Here is a 27,597-nt window from a genome sequence, read left to right on the forward strand (position 1 = left end):
AACTTTCACATGGATTCAAGTTCTCAGTCTGTCCCATTTATTATTTGTAATGTTTGTTTTGCCAGAGGTTACTTTGGCTGAGCTCTTTCCAAGCTGAAGAATTAACAATACACTTACAATTTTTTCATTATATTGGATTTAATGTAAAATTGTCAAGGCATTGGCAAATATCCCAAAGTACACAGAGATAGACATTAAGAAAATGTAAAACTCTGAAATCTGTACATAAGTCGATATCTTTAAAATCTTAGGAGAGGTAAGCATTAATCAAAGAGGCCACCAAAAGACCAATTTCAAAAGAATTTCACTCTTTCATGATTGATAATTGGCAGTTGCTTTATACACCAGGGATTTGTAGACTTGTTGAAAAAATAAGAGGAAAAAGAAGGAAAAGATGCATCTTCCAGCAGGGCATCCAATAAGAGCGAGTGAGTCGGTCAGAATTTAGCTTACATAGCATCTTTATGGAGCAGACCAATCCTAATATAGTATAATTCAGTACATAAGAAAACTTATTGAGCCTTTTGAAATGCACTTATTGTACATTGAGTAGATTGTATGTGCTGACAATTCAGGACAATCATTGCTACAGATTTGCGGGATCCCCTTGAGGTTGCTGGATTTCATGAACACAGTAAACTAGTACTATGAGTGCTGTGCAGAGTGGAGGCAGGACTTCTGCATTTTTCCCAGTTGATTCTGGGGTTCATCAGGGGTGTGTTCTGCTCCTACTCTGTTCAATGCTTGTATGGACTGGGTGTTGGGCAAGGTCGTGTGTTCTAGCAGCTGTGGGGCATCTGTTGGTGAAGAAAGGTTCACAGATCTTGACTTTGCTGACGATGCTATGATCTTCACGGAGTCAATGGAGGCTCTGATCGGGGCTCTTGAGAGACTGAGCGAGGAGTCTGAGTGTCTGGGCTTGCGAGTGTCCTGGATAAAAACCAACATCCAGGCCTTTAATGACCTCTTGGGCAAAGCCATAGCAGTGTGTCTATTTGCGGAGAGAGTGTTGACCTTGTCGAGAGGTTTACTTACCTTGGCAGTGACATTCATGTCTCTGGTGACTCTTCCTATGAAGTCAGTAGAAGGATTGGGAGAGCATGGGGGGGGGGGGGGGGGTTGGGGGGCGTGAGGTCGCTGGAAAGGGGTGTGTGGCGCTCCCGATATCTCTACACAAGGACGAAGGTCTTGGTGCTTCCTGTCTTGCTATATGGTTGTGAGACATGGACGCTGTCCAGTGACCTGAGACGAAGACTGGACTCCTTTGGTACTGTCTCTCTCCGGAAAATCCTTGGGTACCATTGGTTTGACTTTGTGTCGAATGAGTGGTTGCTCACAGAGTCCCGAATGAGGCGCATTACCTGTATTGTGAGGGAGCATCAGTTACGGCAGTACTGCCATGTGGCATGTTTCCCCGAGGGTGATTCGGCTCGTAAGATCCTCATTGTTGGGGACCCGAGTGGCTGGATTAGGCCAAGGGGTCGCCCACATGACCCTCTATCTGCCGCAGCCAGGTGTTATTTCCAGTGGGTGGGACTGGACCGCGTGTCTGCCTGGAGGGTTGCAAACTGGGATCCCGAGTTGTTTCGTTGTGTAGTGGGTGTGGCAACGCACTGTACCGGTGCATGCTCCCCAACTTGACTTGCCTTGATCGCTGCAGTAGATACTGAAAAAGTATAGAATGGACAGTTCAAGTTATTTCCAGTTAAAATGCAATTAAGAAAAGTTCTGTAAATGTGATTTGGATTTTAGAAGTTCATAAACAGATCCTAATAGTGAACTCCTGGCAGCACAATTCAGAATGCTATGCGAGTATTTGCTGAAACTGCATAGCAGGCCTTTGAGAGAGGCTGAAAGAATTGTGTGTGTCTGACAGGTTGATATGAGGCAAACAACCATAACAGGCAATCTGAGGTGTTGAAATAAGCATGAAAATAATTTGATTTACTTTAAGAAGCCAGTGTAGCTGTGTCAGCTAAAGGGTGATATGTTTATTGGAGTTGATCTTCTTCCAAAATTTTCCTGGCCATTTAACACAGACTCATAGCATTCGCCATCTCCTGACAAACTTGTGAAGTTTTTGACACCTTTCCAAATCTTGGGAATTTCAAGGTAACTCAAAAGGCAGTTTTTTGGGAAAGAAGTTTAGTACTACATCAGAGAGCTCTAATTCCATCTGAGCCAAGGCCAAAGATCTTGGGTTGGCCAGAAGATTGTGGTGTAAAACACCCTCAAGGACTGCCTTATAAAAGTCCAAAATGACTAGCTGCAGGAAATACAGAAAAAAATATTCTTTATTTGTCGACAAATAAAACTTTACATAAGCTTGCATAGGAGTGTTTATGTATTGTTTCTTCATGAGCAGGGTTATGATGAAAGGGTTACAAAGCAGGCGTTTGGGTAAGAGAAAGCTAAGGAAGAAAATATTTTCGTAAGCAACATTAATTCCAGTATTTGTGCTCTGGCAATATTTTGGTTGCCGTTGACACTACAATTTGTATACTGTGTTGTAATATTTTGCATAGTATATAAAGTGATTAGAGTATATTATGTTTTCCACATCTATTTGTTTTTTGCATTAGTAAACATGAGTTTCCTTGGAGTGCTTGCACATGCACCCATCTACAACAAGAAAAATACTAATAAAATAACAATAATGCAGTGATGCAATAAATCTAAACTGCTAAGAGTAAAAGAGAAGTTCAGAAAACCTTAATTATGGCATACGTTCAACTTTTTAAGGATTAGGACGATGCACATCTTTGTTACTTCCATCCTGACTGACAAATTAGGAATGCTTATATATCTATACTAGTGTACTTGGTGCATGTGTGTGTATGTATCTTATATATAAACGTCTACGCCTGGAAGTGCGAGGCTACAACATGAAGCTCAAAGAGCCGGCAAGGTGGCCCCAAGTTACGAGTCGGAGACAAACTCACTTAGACACTAATACCATACCATTTTTATTTGTTAAGCGCTTAAAAACACAGCATTACAACTGACTGAAGCGCTGTAATACACAAGCGAGGCGAGCACATCGGCAAAACGAAACCTCCAATGAGAGAGAAACTCGCTTACCTGCTGATAGACAATGGGGATGAGCACGTCCACAAAACGAAACCACCGACTCTGCATTTCAGTATTTTTTCTGACGATTTGAAAAGTTTTCTGGGCTTTTTACATCACAGGCTTACACAGCTAGTATACTGTATTATCTAAATCTTCCTCTAGACAGACAGACATACATAATGTTTTAAAAAACATGCTGATTCTATGTATCTTGCATAAATACTGTATATACCTTGTATAAATGTATAAATATATATAATATATATATATATATATATATATACATATATATATATATATATATACATATATACAGTATATGTCTGTATGTATGTATGTATGTATGCATGCATGCAAGTTGTGAATGAAAGATTTGGGGATTTGCCCTGTATATTGTAGTCAATTGAGAAATATACCTGTCTTTTCTGAAAAATAACAAAAGACAAATGAGAATTGTAAGACAGGCTGGCTTTATACAGAAATGGCTGGAAATGAAAATTCATGGTGTCAGTATTACAGTAGAAGGAAGTGAGGTCATCAGAACGAGATGGAAGTGAGATCATCTGCAAAGGAAGGGAAGTGACAAGTCTTAGACTGTCTTAGTCTTCTGTGGTTCTGAAAGATGGAAAGAGAAAAGTCATTAATGCTCAATACCTATCCTTTTTCTGGTGTCTTTTACACCCCGTGTTGGACCCTTTGTCACACACGCGCGCTTAGGGGACAGCCAATGTATATTTATACAGGTTGTAGATATAGGTATGTATATTAATGTGTGTATGTGTGTGTAGAAATAGATACATATGTAGAAAATGATAAGAGATAAAAAATATACTGCATATATGAGCATATAAATCATTTATGATAAGCAACATTTATCCATTCAATTAGTTTCCTTTCGGAGTTCATTGCTATCTTCGTGATATTTGTTATGTGTAGTCCAGGACATCTGTTTTCCAAGCAACACTCTCTTAAAGCATTTACCAGATTAATTACTTACATATGCTGAGACTGTTGCACATCTGTTTGTTTGTTTTCCCTGATATATTTCATTATAGATTTATCAATCTTCTGATTAAATGTTTATGGATTTAGTTCTTAGGTCAGTCCTTGTTTTTGATACTGAAAATATTTAATAAGTGTTAAATGATTTACTTTTAGTTTCTCTCGTTAGTTTAGTAACACTCTTCTTGAGATGGAAAAATAATTTACAGTGCAGTAAGATTTTTGAAAATGAATCAGTTCATTCATAAATGCATTCATTTTCAGAATCCACTCAGTTCAGCATAATTTCATGGGGAGCTTCAGACTTCTTCAACAGCATCAGTCATAAGGGGCATGAACCAGACTTGGGCACACACTCTCACGCAGCTACTGTCAGAGTCAGTTCAGAGTCTCCAGTCAGATTAACTACATCAAATTAATGTAGATGAGATTTATTAAAAAAACAAAAAAAAGAATATGAGAATGAAACTACCAGGGAGAAACAGAATATTTTAGCTGGGCAGATTTTGTGTTTGACATACTGTATAAAGGTTTTCACAGTATAATCAGAAGTTAATTGCAGGTTCAAGTGCGGTCCTGTTGGCCCGTGTGCTTGAGCAGGAATGAATATGTGACCTACCGTGATGCACTGCATCTTTATTTTATAAATACAAGTTTTTGCTGTTTCATAAGAGATTCATTTTAAGTCCTAGCCTAGTCAATGCTGGTGTGAAGTTTGCATGCTCTCCCTATTTCTGCATGTGACTTTTTCTGCTATAATATTCACTAATATGTATATTTCGCATCAAAGTTGTTCATCCCTGTTATGGGAAACTGACACCAAAATGGATGAAATCTCCCCCCACCTAGAGGCGGGTGGGTTAGGGTTGTGATTTCACCCTACAGTATTTTTAGTTGACCAATGAGAAATGCGTACCAAATTTCATGAAAATCACTACAGCTGTTCAGAAATGATGCTGGAACATACATACATACTCACACAAATACATTGACATATATATATATATATATATGACAGTAAACTATTTCAACCATTCTATGATCTGCTCCTCACAAACTGAGGGCACCGTGGCGGATGTTAGCAGATTGCTGGCCAACCACAAGCGTTACCTGGTAGGTAACCACCCATACAATCAGATTGTGACACAGACTACGAATGCCGTGAATGTAATTACCCCGATCTACATGCTGTCAAATAAACGAACCACATGCCGTGGCGCAACGTTCAGGGCATCGCCTCTGGCGCTAACGTTCGAGGTTCGATTCCCGAGAGGGAGTGCAGTGGAGTGTGTACACCTGATGAGCCCAGAATGAGGGCGAAACACGTGTCGTGTACTCTTTGCATTTATTTGACAGTAAACTATTTCAACCATATATATATATATATATATATATATATATATATATATATATATATATATATATATATATCCATCCATCCATCTTCCAACCCGCTGAATCCGAACACAGGGTCACGGGGGTCTGCCGGAGCCAATCCCAGCCAACACAGGGCACAATGCAGGAAACAATCCTGGGCAGGGTGCCAACCCACCGCAGATATATATATATATATATATATATATATATAATATAGTTTCTAAAATTTTCCAAGCTTAGTAACTTCGCAAGTGCTATTAAAAAACCTGTACTTCATGTACTCTACTTATACATGTAAGTAAATTCTATTACCACTGATTTTTTTGGATATGATTCATTGTTCTAAAAATATTATGTCAACAAAAATATGATACCCTTCTCTCCAATGAGGTAATAAACTTAAATTAAAAATGTTCTAACGTTTAGAACAGCTAACTAAGCCCATGACCATGTATTTTCCTGTGCTGATAAAAGTCTCAACTTTAGTTCATGGAAAAAATAATTTTGTGAGCAGTAGGAATATCACTGATGTTTTTAGTGATGGTTCTGTTTTCAAAACTGCTATAAAGACCAACATCTGGGGTCATTCTGTGTGCTGCATCTCGTCTTTCCACAGAATTCTGCTCTTAATTAAGTCTTGTAGCTGAGGGGTCAATTATTTTTTAGGTTTGATTTGCTGTACTGCATGGTATTGATCTGTGTCCTCTTTCCTGACCCCCTCAAACTGCAGTTCAGAGCTGTGGCTCTTAGGTTGTTTAATCAATATCTGTGTGTGTGTATATATATGCATACATGTGTAAAAATATATATAAATGTGTGTATACAGAAATATGTATGTATGTTTGTGTGTGTGTGTGCGTGTATATGTGTATATACAATATATGTGTGTATATGTATGTGTGTGTTTGTATACAATCCCAATTCCAAAAACTTGGGATGCTGTGTAAAATGTAAATAAAAACAAAATGCAATGATTTGAAAATCTCATAAAGCCATATTTTATTCACAATAGAACACAGAAAACATATGAACATATCAAATGTTGAATGTGAGACATTTTACTATTTCATGAAAAATATTAGCTAATTTTGAATTGTCAAAAAAGTTGGGACCGGGGCAACAAAAGGCTGGAAAAGTAAGTGACACTAAAAAAGAATCGACTTGAAGAACATTTTGCAACTAATTATGTTAATTGGCGACAGGTCAGTAACATGATTGGGTATAAAAAGAGCATCTTAGAGAGGCAGAGTTTCTCAGAAGAAAAGACTGGCAGAGGTTCACCAATCTACCAAAAACTGCATCTACATATTTTGTAACCATTTCAGAATACTGTTCCTCATCATAAAATTGCAAAGAATTTGAATGTCTCGTCATCTACAGTACATAATATCATCAAAAGAATATGAAAATCTGGAGAAATCTCTGTGTGCAAGGGACAAGGCTGAAAATCAGTATTGGATGCCTGTGATCTTCTGGCCCTCAGGTGGACTCCATTAAAAACAGGCCTGATTTTGTCATTGACTTCCAGAAATCATTGTCTGTGAACACAGTTCACCGTGCTGTTCACAAATGCAGGTTAAAGTTCTATCATGTAAAGAAGAAGCCATATGTGAACATGATCCAGAAATGCCACCGTGTTCTCTGGGCCCAAAGCTCATTTAAAATAGACTGAGGCAAAGTGGAAAACTGTTCTGTGGTCAGTTGAATCAAAATTTGACATTGTTTTTGGAAAACATGGATACCACATCCTCAGGACTAACATCTCAGTTCAAAAGCCTGTATCTCTGATTGTATGGGGATGCATTAGTGCCTATGGAATTAGTAGTTTGAACATCTGTTTCAATGCTGAAAGGTACATACAGGTTTCACAGCAACATATACTCCCATCTGGATGACGACTTTGCATATCCTCAGTAAGAGAATGCTAAACTGCATCTATTACAACAGCATGGCTTCATAGCAGAAGAACTGGCCTGCCTGCAGTTAAAACCTTTCATCTATTGAAAACATTTGGCACATCATGAAATGAAAAATACAACAAAGAAGACCCAGTTGTCATTGAGCAGCTAGAATCCTATATCAGACAAGAATGGGACAACATTCCTCTCCCAAAAGTCCAGCAACTGGTCTCCTCAGTTCCCAGATGTTTACTGACTTCTGTTAAAAGAGGAGGAGATGCTACATAGTGGTAAACCTAGCCCTGTTCCAACTTTTGTGAGACGTGTTGCTGCCATCAAATTCAAAATGACCTTATTCTTAAAATGGTACATTTTCTCTGTTTAACATTAGAATCACTGAAACCTATAAAAAAGTCGTAATGCTGGGCCACCTTAAATTCCTTCACAGCTCTCCATCTCCGTCTTTGTTTTGCAAATGTGTCAAGCAGCAACCAGCCTGCTATCTAATCCCCCACCAACGCAGCTCAAGTTGGATACAAAGTTCTCCCTGCTCAAGTCTGTTTATCTGGGTGTGAGGTGTCTGGAATTGTATAAGGCAAATAATATGTCGTTATTTGGAATACATACATGTCATGTGTGTTCTGTGTCTACAGCTATCTGGGTAAAGAAATGTTGAACACATAGCTAAAACAGAAACTTTTTTCATGTTATAGTAATAATGACAAAATGATGACGTGAAGTGTATAATGTGTGAACACTAAAGTCCAAATATCAAATGAACACTTTAACAAAGTATAACAAAACAAGTGCGCTTTTATTCAAGAATATAACCAAAGAAAAATAAATCATTTAATTTACATGTTGCTGTCAATGAGAAAAAAAAAAAATCATTTATTAAGTGGGTGCAGCACAGTAGTGAAGTGGTTAGTGCTGTTGCTTCAAGAATCCAGCACCTCATAATTGACTTTGTGGAGGTGGCGTATTTTTATAGCGGTTAGGGATGTCAGGATAGACTGTGACCTGTAACTACTGTATAATAAGTGGGTTTGAGAATATGTGTGTATGTATGTGCATTTGTATGTATACAAATACACATTGGATTCGGAAAGTATTCAGACCCTTTCACATTTTGTTCTTTTGCAGTTATTTTTAAAAAAAAATTTAAATTATTTTTTTCCCTCATCAGTCAACATCTACAGTAATAACACATAATGACAAAGAGAAAACAGGATTTTTTTGAGTTTTTGCAAATTTATTGAAAAATAACATTGACTCAAATATTCAGAACATTTACTATGACACTTGAAGTTTGGCTGAGGTGCATCCCATTCTTTTGATCATCGTTGAGATGTTTCTATACATTGTGTGGAGTCCACCTGTAGTCAATTTAATTGATTGGACATGATTAGAAAAGTCATACAACTGTCTACAGAAGGTCCTACAGTTAAGCAAGGCCATGAGGTTAAATGACCAGGAACTTGATTGCCACTCTCGCTGATCTCCAGTAAACCTTTTTGGAGATGAGAGAAACTTCCAAAAGGACAACCGTCACTGCTATAGTCTACCAATCTAGGTTTTATGACAGAGTGGCCAGATAGAAGCCTTTTCTCAGTAAAGGGACACATGGAAGCCTGGTTGCAATTTGAAAAAAGACACCTAAAGGACTTTCAGACAATGAGAACCAAGATTCTCTGGCCTGATGAAACAAATATTAGCATCATACCTGGAGGAGACCAGGCACCACTCATCACCTGTGCAATAACATTCCAGCACATGATGGTGGGAGCATCATGCTGTTGAGTTGCTTTTCAGTGGCAGGTTGTGGGAGACTGACTATAGTGGGTTGAGGGAAAGCTGAATGAAACAAAGTACAGAGGTATCCTTAACGAAAACCTGCTCCAGAACATTCTGGACCTCAGACTGGGCTGAAGTTTCATCTTCCAACAGGACAATAACCCTGAGCACAAAGAAAATACAACACAGGAGTGACTTAGGAACAATTCTGGGAATGTCTTTGATCTACCCAGCCAGGGCTTGAACAAATTCGGACTCCACTGAAACCCCTCATAAATGGTGATACAATGGGAAGCAAATACAGTGTTTTTTTTACCTCCTCTTTGCTCGATCAGCTGCTGGCTTGCTGTTGCTGCCGTGCCTCGTGATCTGCATTTCATGCAGCGATTCGAACATTTAAAAGCCTGTACAGCACCTGTCCTTTTATCTCACTGCCTTGTCTCTCTTGTCCCCCAGACATCCTCAAACATTATGCGATCTCTTTTCGCTGTTCTGTTATTTCACCGAGTTAAATTTTCCATTTGTTTGCACCAGTGCAATCTTTACTCATTTTTTTTGAGACTTTCAAATTTTCCTACTTCCATTATCTCTAACCTGCTCTGCATGTGTATCACAGGAATTACTTCCAAAGGTTGTAAGTATGACTTGACTTGTCCGTCTCGCGGGACTTGAAAGTGTCTCTCTGTTTCTCTTCAAAGCATCTTCCTTCCAAAGATCACGTCTCGTCGCAAGATTTTTTTTTTTATATTAGAGAGATTTGCAAAAATTTATAAAGTGTTGTTTTCATTTTATCATTAAGGGTATTGACTGTTACTTGATGTTGGGATAAAATTAATGTAAATGATTTTAGTCCAAGGCAGCATCAAAACAAAATGTGAAAGAATTAAGTGGCCTGAGTACTTTTGAATCCACTGTATAAATATATGTAAGAATAACTGGAGCATATCAAGTGTAAATTTGATTTATTCTTCTGACATTCTTTAATGTCATGCAATTTTTTTTTACATAAAATGTTTATTATGTCTTAAATATTCTTTAGCATGAAATACATTTAAGCTACTGGGTAGATGTGCTTAGAGTCTTGTACTATACATGTATTCTAGTCAGCAGTTATACAGGGAAAAATGCGATAAAGTTCTATTGTAAATTGAAAATGTTCAGTTGTTTACTTATGATGGGGGCACTGAAACCTCATTTTCCAAGGTCTGACTGAGATGGCTATCATAGATCATGTGGTAGCTGTCCATAATGAGTCATAATGATGGTGGCATTTAGGGAAGGCATTAGGTGATTTTTTTTTTTTTTTTAGTCCCATCCTTACTCATTCTTTTTATGGTTATTTTATAAGTTGCAAGACAGCTGGCTCTGTGGATGGGATTTTCTTGACACCTGATTCTGTAATCCAGTTTAAATTGGAAAGGACCACGATAAATGGTAGAGTCACCAGGTGGTACATTAATTATGTGGCTTTGTGTTGTATAAGGTAAAGAGTAAAGTAGTTGAAAATAGGTGTGAAGCTACTTCTCTTCATTTTTTCTGCTGCTTTCTGATTCTGCAGCACCCATAACCACACTTTTGTGTCTGAAGCCCTCCCTGCTAATCTTCAATTTTAGAGCATGGCTGTTTGCTAAGGCAGAAGATGAGGTAATGCTTGAATCAGTAAGAGCGGATCACAACAATGTTTAAAATTGTGTTGCCTTGGCTGGTTAAATTTTAAAGTTACTGGATGAGGGTTTAAAATAATATGGTCAGTTTACAAAGTCAACATTAAGTTCCAGATGATAGTGTAGTCAGGTAAACCTGAAAAGGTCAGTAAACTTAGATGGTTTAAATACAAACCCTCTTTGGCACATAGTTGCTGTTACCTGGTGGCCCACAGTTGATAGTCTGTGGAGTTGAAAATGGCATAGGAATGATTTGTACAAATATAAACATAAAAAGGGTGTCACCCACGATAACATGATCCCTCTTATACATACTAACTATTCTTTTGCATCTTCTAGTTGTAATAAAGTAAGTACACTCCATGAAATGTTTTTTTTCTTCACACACTGAACAGAAGATAACCAGAAAAGTGTATTATGCGCAGCATCCCAGAATCACTTATCTGTTGCAAATCATGCTGGTCTTTAGTGTGTATTTAAGGAAGAAGTCAACTGAGGACATCTAAGGTGCTTGTTTCTCGAACTACTGATTCTATCTTCTATCAAAAAACATGAACATTTCTTCCTAGAAATTTGATTCTGTTCATCTGGACAAAGTTTTTAAGTGGGAGAAATATTTCGAGACTTATCCAAGTCTCTTCCTCATTCTCAATTGACTGCAGGTTTCCCCAACCTTATAAACAGTACCTTTGCTTAATCACAGAGACTAGCACCATTGACAAAGGGCCAGTTGATCAGTGATATGCAAATTGTTCACTGATTAGTAGACGTGTGAACCATTCATAGAGGGTTGAGGAATGGCTGCAATCACAGCATTGTAAGATGGCGACAGATGTACCCTTAGGCCCCCTCCTCTGTTCAGAGATGGTCGTTCCTTTTTCACGTAAATGGCCTCCTTGATTCCTCTCTCAAACCAGCGCTCCTCCCTGTCCAGGATGTGCACCTCTTCATCTTTAAAGGAGTGACCACTATCCTGTAGATGTAAATAGACTGCGGAGTCCTGGCCTGACGAGGAAGCTCTTCTGTGTTGTGATATGCGCTTAGCCAGTGGCTGCTTGGTTTCCCCGATGTACAATTCACGGCACTCCTCCTGGCACTTAACTGCGTAAACTATGTTACTCTGTTTGTGCCGTGGGACCCGATCCTTGGGATGGACCAATCTTTGGCGTAGCGTGTTTTGGGGTTTGAAAGCCACTGAGACCTGGTGTTTCGAGAAAATGCGCCTCAGCTGTTCCGATACTCCTGACACATACGGGATCACTAAGGGTTTTTGCTTAGGCAGTGGATGTCCTTCCTCTCTCATGAATCGCTTGGAGCGTTCTTTAGGTGTCCTCCCTGCTTTGACAAAGGACCAGCTGGGATATCCACATTTACTCAGGGCCTTTTTGACGTGGTGTTCTTCTGCTTCCCTGGCCTCTGAGTCTGTGGGAATGGTGTTAGCTCTGTGTTGTAGAGTCCTAATGACACCTAGTTTGTGCTCTAGTGGATGGTGAGAGTTTACCTGGATTATTGAGCATGCATCGAGACATGAACATTTCTTGGTGACCCCAAACTTTTGATCTTTTAGTGTATGTCGATATAGCAAGATTTGATCTTCTTTTAAACAGTTTCATTAGATGAAGGTGATGTAATTCAGAATAAAATAGTGAAAATTAGATTTTTGCAGTAATATATTCAACAAAAAAAGAATAGATGTGTCATTTCCCTCTGTGGACAAAGTAAGTCCACCTATGACTCTGATAGCAGTTGTTGCTCCCTCCTGTAGGCATTTAACTGTCTATGGCATTGACTGAGATAAAGTTTTTCCCACTGCTCCATGCAGAATTCTGTGATGTTTAATGGGTATCTTGTACAGCCCGATTATAATCACAGTATCTTAATGGGACTCAGATCTGGGGTTTGACTTGGCCATTCTAGAGTCCTCCATTTCTTTTTCAGTAATTCCTCTGTGAATTTTCTGGTATGTTTAGATTTATTTTATGTTGGAAAATCCACTTTTGGATCAGCTTCAGTCTTCTAACAGATGGCCTTACATGATTGTGAAGCGCGCTCTGGTACAATGAAGCATTCCTGGTGGATTCTTTGATGGTGAGCTATTCCGGCCCTGATGTAGCAAAGCAGCCCTGAACCATCACATTTTCACCACCATGCTTTATGTTAGTCTTTCTAGTCAAATGCTGTCTTCAGATTTTGTCAAATATCTCTTCTGGTACAATGGCCAAATAAGTCTTGTCTGGGTCTCTTCAATCCAGAGCTCATTTATCCAGCAGTCCTGAGGCCTCATGTATAAACGGTGCGTATGCACAGAAGTGTTGTGTACAAATGTTTCCACGCTCAAATCGCGATGTATAAAACCTAAACTGGGCGTAAAGTCATGCACATTTCCACGGTACCTCATACCCTGGCGTACGCAATTTCTCCGCTCGGTTTTGCAGACTGGTGGCACCTAGCGTCAAAGCAGTGCTACTGTTCCTGTGTGGTCACCCTTTCTTTCTTAGATCCACATTCCTGACGCGGCTTTATAAATACACTGAAACTAACTGCATATTGTTTATTAGTGTAATGCATCTGATTGTAATTAACCTGTAACAATACAATGGTCCAGGGAATAGCCATAGTATTCCAAATACCATAACTGCTTTAGCATTGTTACTCTCATTGCATCTTCTTCTTCTTTCAGCTGCTCCTGTTAAGGGTTGTCACAGCAGATCATCTTTTTCCACATTACTCTCACTGCACCACTCGGAGTATTTATATCACTGTATCAGAGTGGGGAATCACAGCAGCAGCTGATTGGAAAGAGAATTATCGGTATACAGCATGAAGCAGACGCTGCCTCAGCCATGGCAAAACGCTTCAAAGCCTTTCCTGTATCAAGTCGCGGTTCAGAAAAAGTTTCATCCCAAGAACTATAAACGCACTCAATCAGTCCATCAAGCGATCCTTGTAGAACTGTTTGTACCTATAAGTACAATCACCTCACTGTAAACTTGCACAACAGTTATAATATTGCACAACCTGCGCCACTTTATAAAGCGCGTATTTACATATGATGACGATATCATTTTTAAAATGAAATGCAGCAAAATATGTTAATCATATTATACAGATAAAACTTTAACTTCATTTAAATAGTCTATAGTTAATAATTAAACATGTGAGGACACGGTGCCGCAGTGCTAGCTAGTTCATGGATTGTTCCTGCATTGCGTTGTATTCTTGCTGGTGCTGACGTTACACTGGAAGGATAGATGGATAGAATAATTAAACATGTACTACGAAGATATTTCAATGTTCCTTAAAAGTTTTGAAGAATTGGCGTTCTAAGCTTACAGATGGCTTCACGTCTATTACAGAGCTGATTGTGTGGCGATTGGGTATTTGGAGAAAGAAAAGTAAGGACAGGAATTGGAGGTTAGTATGTTTGAAAGAGACAGTACTTCTGTAATAAATTATTCCATCGAAGGTCGCGCATGGCGCAGCAAGCCTCTTGAGTGAGATATGAACAAGCACTGCGCCACCGTGTTCCCATGTGTAATAACATGCTTTCATTCCTATCATCATGAAAAAGATATCACGTATACATCTCAGTATTTTAATTATTCAGAGAGCTGTAATATCACGAATGTAATGGATTATGTGTCCTGTCGGAGAAAGCCCGTTTAAGAAGCAGGTAGTGATTCACACACAGAGCACAAAGAAGATCAAATACAGAACAAAACATTTAACGTGCAACTTTAGTTACAATGGGATTTGAGAAACTAGTAAATTAAACGATTTTAAGATGAACTTTACGATATTCTACTTTAATGGTAAAATAAACTACGTGATTAAAAGTGGAAATTTCGAGATTAAAGTTGACATTTCGTGCTTTTTTCCCCACTGTGTGCCTATTTTTTTTTTGTGTGTACCCTAATAAGCTTTCTTGACACTCGGACAGTGGGCTACGACTCGCCTTTTCACGGCAACTTTGATATGTGACTTCTTTTTTTATTTCGGGCACTGTGCGACTTTGTGAACTTGAGCTTTCGAGTTTCTCCAACACTCTGCCACTTGATCAACTTCCTTTTGTTGTTTATATCACTGTTTAAACCAACAAATAGTACATTTTTCCTTTGCCTCCACTTGGTATTCGCTGAAATTCTTATATTTTCCCCCGTGCTTTTCCCATTGTCTTTTCACAGAAGACTGAGCTTAAGGGCTATTTATATTGATTTGCATATTCAAAGAGGCGCGTGCGTTACTTTTCACGCTGATCTGGATTTATGTAGCGGAAGAAAGTGAAAGTTTGCGTACGTACAGATTCCTGCATCTGGATTTTTCTGTGCGTACGCACATTCCCACTTTTGTGCTAACGCGATGTTATAGTGTGAGTTCTACGCACGGCGTTATACATGAGGCCCCTGGTCTTTGGCTAGGTCAGGGGTTTCCAACTCCAATCCTGGAGTGCCACAATGGCTGCAGGTTTTCATTCTAACCATCTTCTTAATTAGTGAGCTGTTTTTGCTGCTAATTGACTTGTTTTGCCTTTTCATTGACTTGACTCAGGCCCTTTAGATCTTTCTTTTCCCTTAAAACAGAAAACCAACGGTTTGCTGTGGCAGAATGAGAGTAGCAACAAGTCGTGATATTCAGTAATGGCTTTAATTAACAACAAGAATCGGCTTCTCATTAAGAAGCTGGCTGGAGTGAAATAGGTTGTTTGAAGTTGCGATTTAGCTGGTCAACTGTTGGCTATTTTCACATGTCAATTCTGTTTGGCTACCCTTAAATAAAGAAACAAATCAATTCAGAGGACTGAATCCTTAAAAACAGGGCTTTTAAAATGAAGGAAAAAGGAGTTAATTAGCAGTGAAAACTGATCACTGATTAGGAAAAGGGTTAGAATAAAAAGCTGCAGCCACTACGGCCCACCAGGACCAGAGTTGGACATCCCTGCGCTAGGTGTTCTTTCCGGACAGCAACATTTTCTTCCTCTGAGAACACCTGCTATGTAGATTTGGTTTGTGCAGCCTCTTTCTAATGGTAGACTCCTGCACTTTTACATCAACATTGGCCAGAACTACCTGTACAGTAGGTCCCAAAGTAAATGTCTGAGGTGTAAGTAAGACGGGCTTCTCTAAGATCCTCTCCGATTACGGTCTGATTATTTGCATTTGATGTGGTGCACTAATTCTAATTTTAACTGTTTGAGGTAATGATAAATATACACGTGTAGTTACCTTTTCCACATGGGAATTTGCATTTATATTTATTTAAAATTTACAATGGACTACAAAGTGAAAATGCTGATGATGTTTGTAATTTTATATCACCCTTATCTATAGCTACTGTTTAAATGAAGATCAAACCTTGATATATCCATATATGTTAAAAGAGAATAAATATTTCATGTGGTGTACTTACTTCTTCCCACCAGTATATGTGAACTAATAGCGAATTCAGCCTACAAATCATTCATTTACAACAAAGTGCATCAGTACACTTTCTATGGCATTATACAGAATATAAATTTACATGAAGGTGCACATGCAAAATGAGGATATCGGGAGAAGACAGAGCTCAGCATCTTCTGGGAACCTTTAAAAAAATAAATAAATAAAAATTGAATCTAAAAAGTATCCGACTTTGTGTGAATGCAATGTAAATCATTAACAATAAAAATTAGACGTAAATGGACTGGAGTGGTGGCTGTGAGGCTAGTGATCTGCACTGGCAATCGGAAGGTTGCCGGTTCGAATCCCGTAAATGCCAAAAGAGACTCTGCTCTGTTGGGCGTTTGAACAAGGCCCTTAACCTGCAATTGCTAAGCGCTTTGAGTAGTGAGAAAAGCGCTATATAAATGCAAAGAATTATTATTACACTATAAGGAATTACTTGAATGAACGAGTGCCAAAGTGTCAATCTGGTGTTGTGTGCAAGAAACTGTACGGTCTGTTTTCAGGACCTTATAGTTTATTATTGGAGAGCACCCAAAAGATAAAAAATTATTACATTTACATTGTTGTGTCACACCGAGTTTTTGAGGCAAGTTGCCAAATCAGTACATATGACATGTTCTGATAGAAACAATATTTGTTAATTTATGGATATGTAGTTTCCCAAGCTTGTCAGAAATGTCACTGGTGGCATTAAAAAGGCATATTCACCCCTCAAGTCTGTCTTCTACCATGTTCAATAAAATGGTGTCATTTTATCTAAAATTTTTAGAAGGGAATAGTTTACAGTAGTGAGTACTGAACATTGCAGAAAAAATTACATTAATGGGTAGGATTGTTTTCCATGTGAACATATGCGTACATGGTTGATGACTGGTGCAGTGGACTGAAAGTCATCAATTTTTCCATTTAATGACCTTCCCTAAGTTGAATAAAAAGTTTAATGAAATAGAAAATGGATAGGTTTTTTTTTTTTTTTTTTAAACTGGGCTAATAATGCTTAATGAAATATGCTTTGTTTATTGTTGGTTCGAATTAGAAAATGCTCTGTATTCTAATATGTGTAATTGTTCTATTATTTTGTTTTTTTTAAGCAGAGACTTCAGTTTGTTCCTGTATTACTGGTAACTTTTAAGTTTAATTTAGACAGTGATATGAGCTGTCATAAACTGTTAGCCATGCCAGTTCCCCTTTTCTGCTGTTGCAGAATGCTCAGTTTGCCTTTCAAGCTTAAATAAACAGATGCTATGGTTGTCAACACTCTATAAAAATGGATCACTCACTACCTGCACCTTTATCGCCAAAAACAAAGGGAACCACACAAAGTGTAAAGTTTATGCCATAGTGTTAATAATGATTCATGCATTCTATATATTTTTGCCTCTGCCAGAAGTCGGAGAACCTGATAAATCTGGAAGCTTACACGGAAGAGCAGAAGAGAAGAGTGCAGCAGTGCCTGAAGGAGAGCATTACAAAGCAGCACCTCAAAAGAAGTGAATCTTCAGCAGAAGACAAAGTAAGATACCATCTTTCTGTTGGATTGTTCCATAACTTGTTTTAACATTATCTCTTAAAACTAAGAAACCCCAACAATTTTAATGTGAGGTCTGTTGAAAATCTTCGCTGCCGTTCTTTATTATATTCTGTAAGTGCCTTGAGCATGGGAAAGGCGCTATATAAATAAAATGTATTATTATTATTATTAGTAATTGTGTTTTTTAATTTTAGTTCTCTCCTACTGCTTTCCATTTCTTGTACATTTGTATGATATCAGACTTTGTATCAGTTTTATGTCCAGTAGCATAAGTTGTCATTTTGTTCTTTTTCTCTAATGGCTTTTTAAAGATGCGTCACAATTTGCCTGCATTTTATTGATATGCTGAGAGTTTGGATTCTCATAAAGAGGTTAGTTGACTCAGTTATGTGGTAACTGCTTATTTGTCTTGCAGTTAACATTAAGAAAATGACACCAGGTGATATTGAATATGCTCTTTATATTACTGCAAGATACATTGAAGTGTGTCAGGAAATGATATTATAGTCTTATGGTTTGTAGTAGACACGCTTTTCTTAAATTCTTTTAGCTTTCGACTGCTTTACCTAACAACAGGTTACTTCTAATGCATAACTATACAATTTCTGCTTTACAGTATATTATGCCCTGAGGTGTCAATAACACTGAGATGCAGTTCTCTTATTGAGATGGTTTCTACCAATAACCTTAAAATGTCATGAAAAGCACAGCTAAGCTTTTTGATTCATATCAGTAAGAATGTGCTAATTTTGAAATAATTCACTCCAGTCAAAAGGTTAGTTGGATGGATCATTTTTAAATGGCCATTAATGGTAAAATGATTAAAATATTTCATTTAGAAATGGATGCCTGGTAAAGAAAAAAAAATGAGATTGAAAATAATTACAATATGCAAGCTTTTGAGGCAACTCAGGCCCCTACATCCTGTGTGAAGAAGGGGCCTAAGATGCCTCGAAAGCCTGCATATTGTAATCTTTTTTCTTAGCCAACAAAAACGTATCATTTTGCTTGACTTCTCACTACATTCATAATGGCTAACACAGTACAACACCCTAGTACTATTGAAAATGCTTGAAGGTAAAAGTGCTTTTCTACCATACCTAAGTAGTAATATTACTGTGTGCTTACATTTTTTCTTTCGAAAATACAGTATATGAACATAATGATCAGCTTAATGTGGTAATTGTTAAATGTAATTCTAATCTGCACATATTCTATAATGTACCTATAAGAAGCATAATTATGGGGTGATTTTCAAATATGTATTATATAGCGCTCTTTATAGCACATTCAGATACAAGGTGCAGAACAAAACATCTTTATTTTTTAAAGGGGCGTTTATAGCATAGAACCAAAGGGTCCTTTTTTTAAGCCACTGTATCTTTACTTCATATGATGTCTTTCGTACTGACCAATATCACAGGCGCCGTTCTGTGGCTTGTAGCCTCCTTAGCATTATGTTTACCCCCAGAAAAGCTAAGATAAAAATAAGAATTTGTTAATACTGATCTCACGATCAGAAGCATAAACCCGCCTTCTGCATATTTCTGCCTACTGTTTGATTCACATTCCATAGTTTGAACAGTTTCAGTGCCGGATGATCATCATATTCTTTGCTATTAGTGGAGTGCAGGTAGTTAATAAAAAAAAATGGTGCTAACTCATAATTTCACCGAAAGTGAGTGTCTGCAAGAGCCAGTTTCTTTACCAGTGTCATGTTTGGACTAATTTACTCACTATGCCTTGCAATATCAGGAGACTGAAAAATGGCCACACTATCATTTGCAGCAACAGTCTACCAGTGACTGCGACAAGCAGAGTTTTTTGACAGTGTTCAGCATAACGGTTCGCATCAGCAGCTATTTTCTCCACCAGACTTTCACTGACAAATTTTAAGAAGTCCAGATAATCATGATCCACAGACACCTTTAGAATGGAGTAACCCATAACTGGGTGATGAGGAGGTGTGTGCTATTATGAAACCAACAACAAACACGAACATCACCAAAGCATGGCAGGTTCTACTGAGCAAGTGTCAATTTTACTATCTGTGTCATAGTCTAATGACCAATCCACATTGCCATTACTATTGCTCGAATTGAGCAATTGTTCAGTTTCAGTTTGGTCTAAAACTGACTTTGTGGCTTTTTGTTTGCCATTCTGTTTTTAGTTAAAGGATCCGACCCTCTCATGAATATAGATGAGTTACCATAATGTGGCATGATGTATAGAAATTTTCATAATTTTCTGCATCATGAATTTATTTCACCCACTAGATGGCAACAGAATACTGTCCTGAGAGTTATTCAAGCATAGCACAGTAAAGTGGTCATTAAACATCTCACCAAGTTTGACTCCTGCTTAACCGTGTTCATGTAGAATTCAGGCTTAATGCCAGGGACATTAATGGCCCCTAAAGTACTATCATATACCAGACTGCATATTAATAACCTATCTATCTGTGTCAAGAAACCAAAATTTTGCATGGTATTACAGATAAGGCCTTATTAGTCAGCTATTTATACTGTATTACAAACATAATCTTTATTATTCCACATATCCACCTATAAATAACATAACATCTTATTAGCCAGATAATAAAGAGTTCACTACAACTCCTAGGTCATCATAAGGTGTACTTTCAAGTTTAAAACCTGCCATTGTGTATTCAAATCTAATATTTTTGTTTCAGTAGTGAAGAATGTGTTTTACATATGGTTTTGCAATATTGACACTAAATTTATTTTGCAATTGTGAAATACAAAAATTATTTTTTTTGTGTGGTTTGACAGCATCCTGCACCCCATTTAGACATATACATTTCTCAGATTAAAATAAATGGGAGGAAGTCTCTTTTAGAAATGTGACATGGATATTAAAAAGTTTCCTTCTTCACGGGTTTCATGTTTTGTAGATTTAATGGGAAGTCGGATACGCACAGGGTGTTGGGGAAGAAAATTACTTGTAGTGGGCCAGCGCCTGCAGAAATGATAGATGAGATAAGAAATATCGAGAGCAAAACTGAGTTTAGTTATTGCAGCCTCGCTTAGTCCAATAGTGCATGCATCAGAAAAAATGTTTCTTTTGCTCCCACACTGAATCTAAACACCTTTCTTTCTTCTTATGTCAGTGTTGCAATATTCAAAGCAAAATTAAATGCTCTGAAACCCACAATTTTGTGCAAATTACTGTCTCATCACTATTTCTTATTTGTAATTTTTTTACATACATTAAATCTCATCCCGAGTCTGAATTCTGTTCAAGTCTAGTTCGATACCTAGTTACATCTGAAAATGTAACCACCTTGTTATTTATATTCTTACCAAGACCATTATTAAGTACTAGACAAAGAGCCCGTTTCGACAACGTAAGATGGAATGGGCACGAGTGGAATAGTAATAAGTATAAGCACCACAAACCTGATATAGGTGTATTGAATGAATGCGTAATTGAATCAGAATGTGTAATTAGGCCTCGAGCTGTAGTCGAAATCACCTTTCAGGCCTCTAGAGCTTTAATTGAAGTCGCTTCTCTCTTTGAATTTTTGCGGCCATAAATCCATCGCCTGCCGCGATGTCGGTCTCGTAAGGTTTTTCGGGCAGCTGCGCAGAAGGCAACTGCGCATTCGGCTTCAGACGTGCACAGAAGGCGACTGCACATTCGGCTTCGGACTGATGTGAGTGAGTGAGTGAGTGAGTGAGGAGGCTGGCGAATTATGTATTAAAATTAGAAAGAGAAGCTACCCTGGCACTGACCTCTGAGAAATGCCACTGTTTTATACTTTTATTGAATTTATTTAAAGCATGTAATATTCCATACAGTCAAGTCAAACTTAACAAAACTAAATTCAGTTCAACCCCAACCCAAGAGAAAGAGAGGACGGCCAACAGCCCGAGTAAAACTTTTGAGAGTAGTATAGATAGAAAGGAGTCTTCCTCATCAATATAAGTGCTTACTCTAAAATATTATTGATTAGGTTTTAAAAAAGTTTAAAAAAGTTTTGAGAATTTGATTTTTTTCCAATTTCAAATAGTAGATAACATCAGTTACCCACTGACTTAACAGAGGTGGCTTAGGATTCTTCCAGTTGAGCAAGATAACTCTGCATGCCAGTAGTGAAGTAAAGACAAATCACAGTTTGTTTGTCCTTCTCCACTTTAAGCCCATCTGGGAGTCCACCAAACACAACAGTTAATGGGTCAGGAGTGACTGTCTGATAGGCATTTCCAGTGAGCCTGGAAATTGATTTCTACTTTTGCATGTTTGATCTTGCCCTGGAAACATTTTGGACAATTTTAGTCATATGGAGCTAGAGAGAATTCTATGCATGGCTGCCTTCAACTAGGCCCCGGGGAAGACTCAGGACACGCTGGAGGGACTATGTCTCTCGGCTGGCCTGGGAACACCTTGGGATTTCTCCCAGAAGAGCTAGAAGAAGTGGCCGGGGAGAGGGAAGTCTGGGCATCTCTGCTCAAGCTGCTGCCCCCGCGATCCGATCTCGGATAAGCGGAAGAGGATGGATGGATGAGTGAGAGATCCTTTTCCCACTGTAATTTGTTTATCTTTGAAAGGAAGGGACTTTCAAATGGTTTTAATGCTGTCTGAGACTGATCAATATCTCTTCTGCAGTAGAAATAGGTGAGAGGTGAGGAAAACTGGGCAAATTTTGTTTAGCAAAGTTTCTAATTTGGAGAAAAGTGGAAAAATTGTGTTGATGGGAGACTAAATTTGGAGTGTAATTGTTCATAGGATGCAAAGACATTACTTTATATACAAATCTCTAAATGATTTAATCCTGTGCGTTTTCCAGTTTTAAAAACTGTGTAAGTTTAAGAGTTTGGAAAAAGGTGGTTATCATGTAGAGGTGCCACAGAAAAAATATTCTCTAACTTGAAGTGCTTCTTGCATTGGTTCCATTTTCAAAGTGAAGGAAGGACAATTGGGTTGTTAGTGTATTGACGATAACTTGTATTTACTGGGGTACAAGGCAAGGAATATAAAGAGGTACTGCAGGATTTCATTTCTATTGTAGACCAAGCTAATTTGTGTTCATCTGTTTGTGTCAGTGTCCAGGTTTTTATAGCTTGTATGTTTTTGCCACCCAGTAATAAAACCGAAGATTAGGTAGAGCCATGCCACCTTCTTATTTAGGTTGTTGAAGGGTTGCTCTTTGGATGAGTGGATACCTTGAATTCCAAATAATTGAGGTTATGATTGAATCTAAATTTTTTTTTAATGATTATGAAATAGAAACAGAAGCTTAGAGAGGATATTTATCTTGATAGTTTTAATTCTCCCTTCTAAAGTAAGATGGAGGGTAGACCATCTATGCATGCTTTGTTTAATTTTGTCCATGCAAACAGTACAATTTTGTTGAAAAAGAGCTTTAGAAATGTCACTTTCTACATTACCTAATTTTGAAATAATTCCTTGCCCCAAAACCCTTTGCTTCCTGGGTTTAAGCCATGTTTGCACTCATCTACACAAAGCACCTTAACTTTGCATGTCTTTTACTTTGATCACAAGCCTCTCAACTGAGATTGTATCAAAAGTTTTCTGAATATCACACACAATATGACATTCATCTCTCTGATTCTGTGGTTTAGTTGCTTCGTCATAGACTTCCAGCATATTAGTGAAACCCAATCTCAACCTATCTAAGCCTATGATGAATGTTCTCTACACCTATTTTGCCTTGTGATGCTCAGTCTTTTCCTCAATATAATAACAGCTTCCAATCCACAAGGAATTTTTCAGTGTGCAGTGATTTTTGAAAAACATTTGTGAAAGAATTCTATTTTCTCACTTGGGATGCACCAATACCACTTGTTGATACTTGTCGTGGCCCTATGTAGCCCATATAGTACTTGTACTTGGTATCAGCTCTGTCCCATGGCTTTTTGCAAGTACCAGATGAGTACTGGACTCCAGGTTCAAACAGTAGAAAATGTTTAATTGGGAACTGGGCATAAAATACAAAAAGCTACAGGACTGCATAGCGATTGCAAGTAGATCAGTAAATAACTGGAATTGTGTTCTCATGCAGAAGACGGGAAAGGCTTGTACTCGAGGAAAGCTTTTGATCATTCTGCTGCAGAAACAAGGATGGTGGCTTTGAAAAACATTAGCAGTTGTATACTGGGCTCTTGCATACCAGTCAGATTTCTTCTGTTTGTAAACTTTTTTTCCTGTTAAGTTGTTACTTTCACATTTTTAATTTTAATAGATCATTTACATTTTGATTTATTTTCTTAAAATTAAATTTAGAGTTTGAAATCTCTCTACTTGGTTTTATGTTACTGTGATTGTGTCATTTGCTGGAGTATCGACCTGTGCAGTGAGCTACATAATCACTCATTCTAAGATGCCATGAAAAGTGCTCATAGGCTGTATATTGTCATGTGGAGTAGGTGTGTAAATTCTCCACTAAAGAGAAGGCGGCCACTGAATGTGCACATAATACATTTAGACAGTTTTCTGTGTTTTAATGTACAATATTTAAAGACAGTCACTGATTGCGTCCATGAAACCCTGCCGATTTGTTTATAAGGTTATCTCAGCTAAGATTTGAGTGATTAAGGCCCCTAATACTATAATAGTCCTTGTAAAGGCACTTTTTAAATAATTTTTTAAAATTTCATATTGAAACTATTGTTTCTTTGGGTGTGGTAGTGCTGGGTTGGGAGTTCTGTAACACAATCCCAATAACAAGTCCTGTATTGGGAGAACAACACTTCTGGACATTAATATACATTTCCTTCTCTTTTTCCATATATATGGATGTGTGTATGTTTATGTGTATGTGTATGTACATCTACGTATAGTAAATATGTATGTATTGTGATAGAAGCCCGACTACAGACAGACACCAAGGACACAAAATGTTCAAATGCACACTCTTATTTATTTTACAGTTCTTTCTTGCACTCAACACAGTGCCCAAAACAGTCACAACAATAACTCAGTCCTTTTACTTTCCTTTATTTTCTTTGTTTCTTTTGCTTTTCTTCTGCTGCTTCCACTCCTGTCAAGCTCCGTCCTCTGCCACCCGACTCCGGCTCCTCTTCTGGAGTGCGGCGGCCTCCTTTATTCTGCACCCTGAAGTGCTCCAGGTGCTTCCCGATTAACTTCTGGCAGCACTTCCGGGTGTGGTGGAAGTGCTGCAGACCTTGTTTCTGGAGCTGTCCAGATGCCCCCTGGTGGTGGCCACGGACCCCAACAGGTTTGAGCTTCTAAACCCCAAGCCCGTGGCCCCGATGAAACACAGGGGTGCTGCCCTCTCATGTTCCGGGGTATGAATTGGCCTTCTCCTGGTCCCATGCTCTTTCAGGCCTCCCGGTAGGGCATAATCCCTGACCATCCATCACAGTATGTATGTATATAAATATATAAAATAAACATTGAACAACTTATTCATTACTTTTTTCACTTTAATTTATAAATTCTGTGAAAGTTCTGCTACTTTTTTCCCTGTAGAAGTGTAACCTGCATAAAGACGACTTTTTCAAACGTGTTAATCCAGGTAAGGGTTTTGGGGGGTATTGGGGGTTAAGCCTATCATAACAGTACCAGGTAAAAGGCAGAAATCATTCACCAAGGAGTGCCAGTCCATTGCAAGGCCCACTTGGGCACACACCCAAAAAGGGACAGTTTATAATTGCCAGTTAGTTTAGCATGGGCATCTTTGGAATTTGGGAGGAAAAATCAATTCAGAACATGCAAGCTGAATACAGAAAATAACCAGTATGCGTTCTGAACCTTGGAAGATGGATCTGTAAGGCAGAAGTGCCAACCTCTGCCATCTGATTACAACATTTTTCTTTTTTTACTTACAAGGCAGTAAGGCTGAGTGTAGAATACTACGAAAACAATTCTAGACTTAGTTAATGATGCAGTAGGCATGAATACCCTGAGTGTGATATGGGGGATGTGTAACAGTTTTCCAACTATTTGCTTTTACCTTTTAATCTACCACCTTATTTTGGAAAATAAACAAAACTTGGAATGGTCAGTTACATTATGGTTACTGAAACATTAAATAGATTTTTGCAAGTAAAAAACATGTTATTGTTCTGTGTAATATTATCCTTTTCTGAAAAATCAGTTTATTTCAGTTTTATTATTCAGTGAAACAAAAGCATATTAAACACGCTGAAAACAAACCTGTCAAACAGTATATTGTGATATATAAAACATAATATGGTAAGTACTGTTAATAATAATATATATATATGGTTAGTTTAGACACATTATTTTACATTTGCAATGTGCAAATCTTCCTTCCACTCTGTGTTTCAATTTCAGTTTCAAAAAAATCCTTATGCTAAGTGACAATGACTAAGTGCCATGTAGCATTCAGGGAACTCAACCAAAACATTTAAAATATACCACTTAATCCAATAAAAGGTCACAAGGACAGGAGCCTGTCCTAGCAGCACTGGGTGCAAGGCAGAAAAAAGGCCCTGGACAGTTCATTGCAGCGACCACTCGCACACACCCACGCCACACTCGACCAGTTTCAAATCAGACGTTAACATATAGAGATGTCTGAGGAAATGTGGATGACCAGAAAGAACCTGTGTACTCAGTAAAGAATGACCGAGTGTGGGCCATCAACACAGGGCTCAGGATCTTAGATACAGTATTGCTAACAACTGTGCCACCTGGGTCTCCCTAATTTAAAATTAGAGCCACATATTTTATTATTTGAAGGTTTGGGCTTCTGTATCGGTACTGTTGCAGAGAAGTTAAAAAACTAAAGCCAAAGGCTACGTGCAAATAATTTTGCAACACAGATATTTATTGTTTGCATGGCCATTACCCTGTTTCTTTGTTTGCAGTACTTATTTATTTTTAGCTGCCTTAAGCATGAAGCAGTAAGTGGCGGTGCGTTTGGGGGACTGTTATAGAGGATTACAGAACTTTGAATCTGTTGAAGTGACCATGTTTTATATTCAGAAAGATGATATTTTGTCTTTGGAATGTCCTATCTTATTGTGAAATTGTGCAACATCACATTGCAAACTATAACATCAGTGCTTTCCATTGCTTAAAAGGAAATATTAAAGTCACATTTCATTCCAACAGGATCTGTACCTAGTGAATACATTATGACACATGAATTCATCTCTGTTAGGTAAATGCATTATGTAAATATGAAATAAAAGGCAGCAGAGTAACATTCCAGGCAGTGATAACTTGGCACTCCACAACATGTTGACACAATTCATGTGAGTATAACTAATGGTCTATTCTGCAAGGCATCTTGGACAAATGGAAGCTTGTCTGTGCTTGCTTGTCAGATCAGTTTTTTTTCCAGGAATCTGGGTATTTAACTTATTAACATGAATACTTTCTTTCAATGCTTCATTCATTACATTTGCTGTTAAGTGTGCCACCTTTTACTTTCAAACTTACTGATAGAACAGAACGAAAGAACCTAATCATCCAGTCACCACTTTTAACACATATACTGTACGTACCACTGCCAAATGTGTTTTCTCTGTCCAAGTCATAAGTAGTTTTGATTTAAAGTGTCGTCTTCTTCTTACACACAGATTTAACTCATCATGCCAAAAACCTCATAGATGAAATTACAGTAATCCCTCACTTATCGCGGGAGATTGGTTCCAAGGCCGACCGCGATAACTGAATTTCCGCGAAGTAGGGACACCATATTTATTTAATAATTTAACGTGTATTTGAACGTTTTTAAACCCTCCCTGTATTGTTTACAACCCACCCTTTACTCTATTAATAACAGGGACAACTGCTAAGCAATATGAAATCGGTAGATAAGTTTACACTTACTGTATAGC

The 27,597-nt window shown here is 38.0% G+C and overlaps 1 protein-coding gene across 4 annotated transcripts in view; it reads left to right on the forward strand.

Moving 5' to 3' along the window:
• The window catches only part of rgs3a (regulator of G protein signaling 3a), a 459,798-nt gene that overhangs the window by 236,612 nt on the left and 195,589 nt on the right, over positions 1-27,597 (forward strand). For all 4 annotated transcript variants that reach the window (XM_028809166.2, XM_051931938.1, XM_028809167.2 and 1 more), the window contains one exon: positions 17,636-17,761. In XM_028809166.2, coding sequence (XP_028664999.2) covers positions 17,636-17,761 — 126 coding nt within the window. The remainder of the gene's footprint in view (positions 1-17,635; positions 17,762-27,597) is intronic.

The sequence above is a fragment of the Erpetoichthys calabaricus genome, chromosome 9 (assembly GCF_900747795.2).
Source record: "Erpetoichthys calabaricus chromosome 9, fErpCal1.3, whole genome shotgun sequence".
NCBI classification, from domain to species: domain Eukaryota; kingdom Metazoa; phylum Chordata; class Cladistia; order Polypteriformes; family Polypteridae; genus Erpetoichthys; species Erpetoichthys calabaricus.